The sequence below is a fragment of the Aythya ferina genome, assembly GCF_964211825.1.
Source record: "Aythya ferina genome assembly, chromosome: 21".
Taxonomy (NCBI): Eukaryota; Metazoa; Chordata; class Aves; order Anseriformes; family Anatidae; genus Aythya; species Aythya ferina.
Window position 1 is genome coordinate 2,768,417 of NC_140319.1, and position 8,689 is coordinate 2,777,105.

Consider the following 8,689-nt stretch of genomic DNA (forward strand, 5'->3'; position numbering starts at 1 on the left):
CAGCCCCCAGCATCACAAATCTATTACCCAAGGGTACCAGGCTCATGGGGCTCACTGAACACATCTCACCTCACCCACCTGACACCTGCTCTTGTCTCGAAACCCCTGAAGTCTGCTTCTGCACAGAGCTGGCTGGTGGCACGCGAATTAAGCAAGACTCCTGCAATCATCTCAGAAGCAAATCTGCTCACTACACACACAGCTTCTCCTGGGTCACTAAAAGCAGAGAACCGTTAGCGTGAAAAATGTATTACCGACTAATGCATGTAGGAAACCTAACGTGCAAAGTACCAGAGAGCACTCTGCCAGCCCTGATCCCACGTGGTCTTAAACCAGCTGATCCAAGCAAGTTTTATGCTCACTGCCCGTGTTCTCGCTGCCCCCAAGAGGGAAGGAGAGCTGCCCCAAGGGGTGCTCAGGTGCTCCCACGCTTCAGCCTGAGCTCACAGAGGTTGAGGATGCCCAGGACCAGAAACTCACCACAAGAGCAAAGCCCAACCACCTGGGCTCCAGGTGAAAGGAATGAAACCAGAGCCTGGTTAGCTGGTGATTAATTAAATCCAGAAAAAAATACAGCAGAAATTAAAGGACAAAAAAAAAAAAAAAAAAAAAAAAAAAAGTAAATTCTCATGGCCCCAGCCTGATTTAGAAAGGTCAGAGATTTCCTTCAACATCTTGTAAAGGACAGAATTTTTCCTATAAATTTTTCCCCAGTTGTCGGATGCAAACTTTCAATCAGAAATTATAAAAGTGAAGTTTTCTTTAAAAAAGGACTTCGTAGAGATCTGTGGATTTGTAGAGCAGCCATCAATGGGATGTGAAGTATGCATATTGGCTAATACATATATAATTGCAAGATAACACATAGAAGTTTCAGTGCAGCATCTTAAAACCCAATTGATTTTTCAGTTACTTTAGCTGTCTTGCTCATTCGGATCACATCTTGAACCAAGTTCCTTATTTCACAACCAACAGAGAATTAACTGGCAAGGTATAAAAAACCTGGATGCTGCTGATCTGTTAGGCTCCCATGAGCCAAAGAATTGATGGAGAATGACAATTACCCTAATGGAGCAGTGAGTCAGAGAACAACATGCAGAGAAGTCCAGAAAACTGCATTTTGCTGAACAAGATGCTTGGAATTTGCCTACAAATAAAAAAAGCAGTTTCTCTGCTAAGCCCAGTTCCTCAGGGGAACCCTCAGCTCTCCTTGAGATCGAGTCTCACTCCACGTACTCAGTATTACGGGGGGGTGCAGTACCCTTCAGATTCTCACCGTCTCTCTCATTTTTAAATTTGGTAGTTCTGGTTATAAATCTTTCAGATTTTTTTTAATCAAACTGTCAAATGGGAAAAAAAAAAAAAAAAAAAACCTGCAGCCTCTTACTGACAGCGTATTTTTGTTTGAACAAAATTTACAGCATGAAACTCTGCCAGAGTAAGGTGCAAATTCATGTCCCGATCAAGAAGCCTCATCCAGCACTGCCTGGTGGAGAGGACATCCAGCTGCGATGGAAGATCTAGCACTGGGTTATAAAGCCAGCCCCTCGGTTACTGCGTTTGGAAATCACTGGCTCTGTGGTTAGGATGGAAACCTTGCTCAGCAAGCAATCCTGGGTAGGAATTACAGTCCCTCTTTTGAAATTACGCTCACCTGAAAGGTGGCTGTGCCCCCAGCTGACACTAAGCTCTCTCCTGCATCAGGCAAATTTAATGCACACAGCAGCAAGGATTTACTGCCCTGGGCAGCTAGAGCAGTGTCAGTGAACCAAAGCAGGGAGTTAAGCCAGCCGTGCTATAAAAGCACAGCCTTCCTACCCGCGCTATATCCTGTGCTCAGTGCAAACAGAAAAGCCCAGGTAATTGCAAGGAACACACCCCAGCAAACAAACGTTTATTGAGGCATGATAAATGGACGGTAAGCGGCAGCAGTGCAGTAGAGGACAGTTCCGAGGCAGAAGGCTCTTTCCAAAATTCATTTTCTATGCAACATAAAAGTAAACAGCGCTCCAGAGGTTAAATAAAGACCAAGGACTTGTGCAAAGGGCAGAACAGCTTCAGAGCAGGGCTCCCCTATGACAACATACTCTTTAGACTAATACTGTCATTATCATTGCACTTCCTAGGGTGTTATGCAAATCTACAAACACAACGCATGAATAATCAGCCAATTATGCAGAATCAGCTGCACAGAAAACTGTTCAAGTCTTCTATCAAACAGGAAAACAAGCAGCTGGCAGGAGAAAGGTTAACTTTGAAGATGTTCAGTATTTGTTTTCTCAGAGCAAGTTACTGATACACGGCATTCGGCGAGAGAGACATGTGCAGCAGGGCAGGCTGCTCGGCCACGCGTCCATCCTCCGCTCTCATTCTCCTGAGGACAGATGCTGCTACACAAAACCTAAGGGTTACTCTGCAGGCAGGCTCTTGTTGCAGGTGCTGTGGAGGAAAAGAGTCCCTACCGCCCCAAACACCCAGATCTCTGTGCAAAGTGAGCAGTTTGAAGAAAATCTCTGAAAGTGAGGTTCAGTTCAGTGCGACTCTCCAGCCTTGTCCTGCTCACCCAACAAGCAGCGGGCATCCCCATTTATACAGGGAGGACTTTACCTGGGAGAAAAAGCTTCTGCCTTGATTGCTTTTCAGCTAACAAACATGACATCTTCAGAAAAATCTGGGAATCTTCTGGGCAAAGTCTCCTTCCCTTGATCAGAAACCTACTGAAGTCAACAGCCAGACTCAGATTGTTTTCAGGTAGACTATGAACTTCAGAGCTGTTGGTTCTGGCTTGGTTTTGTGGTTTTTGTTGTCGTTTATTTTTACATGTTTGCAGTTTTTTGTTTGTTCCCACACACCTCCTTTCCTCCCCACTGGAATAAAAACCAGAGCTCCCTTTCTAGCATTCTGGCTTACTTGCAACGTGAAAAAGGCAGATGTATAGAAAATACGAGATGTTTCCAGATGGCACCTGAAAGTTGTGCTGTCGAGTCTGATTTATTTAGAGATCAGCATTTCTCCAGGCACATAGTTTGACATTTAATTAAGGCCAGGACCTTTATTATTCAAGCACATTGCAGTGCTGTTAGAAAAAACAGATGTCACTAACGATAGGAATGTGGTACTGAGTGTCTACAAGCCTTGCTGGTGTAGCCTGGACTGCACAGGTCAAAATTTAACGCTGCAGAGCTCCTCAGGTAGTGATGTTGCAAAGGAATGGCTGAGGCAAGACCTGGTTTTATGGTTTCTGAAGGACTTGCACAGCCCAACATGATGTAGGGCCCTTTCACAGCTCTACCTCGATGTCTTTTGTTCAGGGGCACAACTGAGTGCCTCCAGCTTGGTGTCCCACACCTGCATCCTCTCCCTTTTCCTCAGGGCATCCTTCCCACCTACATCAAAGCCCCAGAGGACAGTGACAGCTGGGATAGCCAAACTGTGCAAGGTCCTGTAGACACAGACATATCCTCAGACATCCACTGAAGTTCTGCTCTCGTGGATGAGAGCAGAATATATATTATTCTTATATATTATTCTTCTATATATTGCTGTTGCCATGAACAAAGAAAGCTCACATAGATCACACACTCTCTACCTACTCATTTCTCTCTGAATGTCAGTGGTGTTCACAGCAACATCCTTGCCTCACGTTGCACCTTGTACCCTGGCAATACCTCTGGGGAAGCAATCCCACAGAAAACCTTGTGGTTGAGTTACTGGGGAGGATTCAAAGGCCCTAACCTTGCAGATGTCTGCCTTGGTGAGAAAGGGAAAGAAAGAGCAAAGACCACAGTATTTTCCACCTGTGCTTTCCCAACTGGTTGGTCTTACTCATGTGGAAAACAAACTGCTTGCACAGGACCAGGGCTCTCTAATGCGTCTCTTCCATGTGTGGCACTCAATGTAGTGGATCCACAGCCTTGGGACTGATTCCATGCCCTGTGACATGAAAAATGAATACCAAACCCTCCCAGAAAACTTGCTGACATTTCCTTGGAGGCAGCACCATGATCACAGGCTTGATAAACTGAGCAGTCATCAGCAAATGAGTCGGCCTGTGGAAGTACCATGAGAGTCACAGCAGAAGTCGCACTGAGATCTGCAGCAAAACCTCAGTGCAAAATATTTTGGTTCCGACTACAGAAATACAAACACTATAAATGTGAGGAGTTAGAGAATTTGCTGGGGAAAAGATAGAGGAAAAGGGGCAGAGAAAGAGTGGACATTTTGATGCACGTATCTTAGCTAATGTGTTCCCCAACGTAGCAATAAGAGTAAGCCAGTACATCTCAAAGCGAGTACTGGAAATTCATAGCAAGTGTTGCTGAGGTATCAATAAAAAGAAAAAAAAAAACACAAACACAGCACCACAGGCCTTTCTCCACAGCCACGAGCAAACAGACATACCCATTCTCTAAGCTTCTTGTCCCCAGGGGTGGGAAAAGAGACTGAGTCTTGTCAAAGTCATTAGGCCAATCTGTTAATCCTGGGAGCTCGGTTTGAAGGAGGATGCTAGCACTCAGCAGAGCAGCACTTCACGGCACCTGTGCTGATCTACTGAAGGGAAACACCAGGGAAGGAGTGGGTGCAGGCAGCCCACACGCTCCCTCTTTAATTACCAAAAGGTGCAAGCAACAGATCGTCAGGCAAAGCCCTGAGAAGTTACACACATGAAAACAATTAGGAAATGGAACAATTTAGGTGCTGCAGTTACACAAAACCCCACAAAAAGCAAAGGAAAAACCCAAATATTTTGTCTTTCACGGAACTGAAAACCAACAGAGAACCACACACCTAGTGAAACTGTGTGTAGCAAGTCCCCATCCATGACAGCAAGTCGACCTCCAGCTCACAATGTTATTTTGAAGCAATTATTTTGAAGTAATTATTTTGAAGCAATTCCTACCCTTGTGTTTCAGAAGTTGCTGTATGTGTCGTGTACGCACTGATACGTAATGATGCTATAGGGCTCGGAGCACCTTGTGCTGGTCCACGCTAACCCCAAACACGCAACAACCCCAACCTTTACCTCAAATGCGTGACCCCACACAGACACAAGACTTTTAATCGCTTCAGGGAGGAGCCGAAGCAGGTGGACAGCCACAACGGGGCTCACCCCTGCTGTCCCTTGGGGAAACACCGAGCTTTTGGGGACGAAGCCCCCCCCCCCGTCCCTCCCTTACCTGCTTCCATCAGCTGGCACTGCTGCCCGAAAACTTGCGAGAAGGTGACGGGGCCTGCAGGGCTGGAGGTCGCCGGTGAGGACTCCATGGCTCTCTTCGGGTCCTTCGCGTTAGTCATGGGCAGAGCCCCGCAGCTGCCCGCGGCCCCCAGGGGAGCTCCGTGCTCCCCCTCAGGGGGAGAAGAGAGGCGCCCGCTGCCGCCGGGAACCGGGGCAGGGGCACGGCGAGCACCGGGGGGGGGGGCTCCGGGAGCTGCCCTCGTCCCGGCTCCGAGCCCCAACCTGGCTCCGTGAGGCCGGAGGAGGCTCCCGGCTGCCTCGTCCCTCCCTCCCGAGCAGTTGAAGGGGAGGGGAGAGGATGGAGGAGGCCGGAGCCGCGCTGCGATGCCGCCTTCTCCTCCGCCCCGCTGCGGCGGCCCTGCCTCCGGCCTCCCCCCGCTGCTGCGGGGCCGCAGCTCGGCCTTAACCCGTTCACCTCTGCCCCGGCCCTTGGGCCCTGGTGGAGCTGTTCCCTCACAAACACCCAGCCCGATTGGGGTTTGGGGGGGGCGGTGGTTGGTTGGTGTTTTATTTTCTTCAGGGATGCAGGGCCGGGAGTGAACTCCCGGACCCGTCTGACACAGCTGATTCGTCTTTATTTTTAAACTATCCCGTGCAAAAAGGATGCTGACTGTGGGAGCTGTGCATCATTTTGCCCTCCATGAGTCATCGGCGCTGTCTTTGGGAGGAGAGGGCACCGGCCCACCACAAAAACAGGCTGGGGCTCGGCTGGAGACAAACCGGGCAGGTGCCAGCGAGGGTCTGGCCACCTCCACGCCTCGTTGCCCCTTCCTGCAGGCAGCCGAGGCCACAGGACTCGCCCAGGGGCACAAGGAGAGGTTTTAGCAGGGGGGAATTGAAGCCTGGGCTGCTCAGCGCCTCCAGCAATCACATTGCACAGTGCGAGCTCGGCTCGGAACTGGCAGCCCCCAGAAAATCCCAGTTTCAGCACTTCCATGTGCCTCGCCCTCCTCCCAGCCCTACAAAACTGGCAGATCGTAGAATCGATGAGGCTGGAAAAGACCTCCAATATCATCTGGTCCAAGCATCCGCCCCTTACCACCACTATCGCCCAGAGCAGTTGAATGGCTGTGGATACTGGGCCTGTGCTGGAAGCTGTTGCCTCCCACCAGGTGGATCCTTCCCATACTGGTTTAAATAGTTTTAGGCTCAGATCAGCAAAGTGTTTAAACAGAGGCATCTTTGCATGTTCATTTTTGCTATGACACAGGAATAATTTCTGTCCTCGCAAGCAGAAGAGAGATGTTCCACTTGACCTTCTTGCCTGCTATACGGAGAAAAGAAAAAATTGGCCATGTGGTTCGATCCACATGACTTCAGCATTCAGGTATTGATCTCAGTTGCTGTTTTTCTCCTCCCTGACCTGCAAATATCAAAGGCTCTTCTCACCGTTACCAAAGCAGCACGAGCAAAACCAGCCAAATGCACTAGGAAGTAGAAGAATTAGTGAATTTCCTGAAGTTTAGATATGCTAAGCAATCTGCGTGTTTCTTTTAATGCTGCTACCCAATTTCCTTCATGCCATACAGCTTTCATGAAGAAAAAGGAAGGGCTTGAGATTTAGTAGAATGATAATATCCAAATTGCATATGGTACTTTGTATTTTCATCCATACATCTCACAGTGGGGAATTACTATTATATCCCTCCTACAGAGGGAAAGCTGTATTATAATAATAATTAAAAAGCTTTGTTCAGATCTAGTCTCCAACATTACAAAGAGAAAATAATGTATTAATAGGACATCTCATTATCATAGAATTATAATTATCATTGTTTTATGAGTCTACAAGAAATTATGTCAGATGTTCTTGTCATTATCAGATGTTCTTGTCATTAGAGCAGAGCAGGGGATGGGGGGGAGAGGAGGGATGTGCCCGAAGTCTTGTCCTCGCTATCCCACCAACGAGGACAGGGCACTGGGCTGGCTCTGTTGCCTGTTCACTCTCTTTGCCAGGCAAACTTGTTTGGACAAAGTCTGATATTCAAAGCCCACAAGACCAAATTCTAAAACCATACAAAAAGTCAGAAAAGCCAATATAAGTGTGGCGCTTAGTTGGGTGAGAAGGAAAGTGAAGAACAGAGGGACTACACTCATTTCTCCCTCCGGCACCACCTCGTGCAATGTGTACTGCTGATCAAGTATCTGGAAATTCCCACAGAGCTGTTTGGTGACTCCTTTGCAAAACTATCTGCATAGCTGCATTCAGCTCTGAAATATTAAAGCATAATTAAAATAAAATAAGATAAAATAAAATAAAATAAAATAAAATAAAATAAAATAAAATAAAATAAAATAAAATAAAATAAAATAAAATACGAAAGAGGATACCTGAAAATCCCTTTCCCCTTCCTCCTTGCCCCTTTCTCCTATTTCCATGCGGGAAGGTCACAGGCTCACTGCCCCCTCCCATTCCCTGCAGCACTCCCCAGCAGGAGCCGCTTGCTGGGGCACTGCACGCAGCACACACAGCGCCTGCACAGCACGCAGAACAGCCATGCTTCATTTAATGCTGTCGTTCACAGTGTGCAGCCATTACATCAAGTCAGTACATGTCTCTGAAAAATAGTAAGCAAGCAAAGAAGCCCTCTTGTTTGGGCTGTTTTAGGCACCATCTACCTGCTCAGCATTGATGACCTTCTAAACCCAGCAAGACGAGGCACAGCAGTGCCTCACCTCTGCTCTGAACAGCAGGCCAAGGGATGCTCCGGTTCACCTTGGTACATTTTCCTCCCAGGAAATGCCTCCCTGCAAGGTGGAAAAATTTTCCATGTATTTCACTGCAGCTCACCTGAATTTCACACACGCAGCTGACAGCCGTGTCGCTGTGCCCAGTTTCATGCAGGATCCAACACTGAACTTTCCTCTTCTGGGCTCCTGTGCTTACCACAGTGATCTGAGCTTTAGTTAACGTGCGAGACTCCTTGAGGCCCTGCTCTGCAGCGTCGCTGCCAACTCCACCAGCTGTAGTGACTGACTCTGCATAGAAAATTGCTGCTAATGGAACAGCTTGCCTCAAATTTTATAGTTTTAGGTAAAAAGGAAAAATGTCAGTGCTAGCAATAATGCCTGGTTAACAGCACAGCTTGCATGTAGGTAATCCCATCCGTGGCAAAGAGCATGGAGTCAATGCAGTGCCCTGATAGCTGCCCTGTGGCCACCAGAAGATGCGGGGTGACTGCGGCCTCCTCAAACCGAGCTCTCTCGGGCAGTTCTGCTCTGACAGGCCTTCGCTGCCTCCAGCTTTGAGATGAAGCTCCATGTGAGCTCTGTGCAGCCATTAAGGCTTTCAGGTGATCACCGGCTGTGAAAATGTAGTGGGTTTACATGGCAAGGTTTGGGTAGCAGGGGGCCATAGGGGTGGTTTCTGTGAGAAGAATCCATGCCCCTGGTGGAGCAGATTTCTGTGCTTCAGCCCGTGGAGGAGCCCATGGTGGAGCAGGTGGACCTGCA

At 48.1% G+C, this 8,689-nt stretch overlaps 1 protein-coding gene across 2 annotated transcripts in view; it reads right to left on the reverse strand.

Moving 5' to 3' along the window:
• KAZN (kazrin, periplakin interacting protein) overlaps positions 1–5,570 on the reverse strand; it is a 182,065-nt gene extending 176,495 nt beyond the window's left edge. The window contains exon 1 of one of the 2 annotated variants that reach the window (XM_084495195.1): positions 5,178–5,570. In XM_084495195.1, the coding sequence (XP_084351321.1) occupies positions 5,178–5,295 (118 nt within the window). In that variant the 5' untranslated portion in view covers positions 5,296–5,570. Of the gene's footprint in view, positions 1–4,401; positions 4,481–5,177 lie in introns of those variants that run through there. The other variant, XM_084495196.1, reaches the window with a different exon arrangement.
• Positions 5,571–8,689: the final 3,119 nt, after the last annotated feature.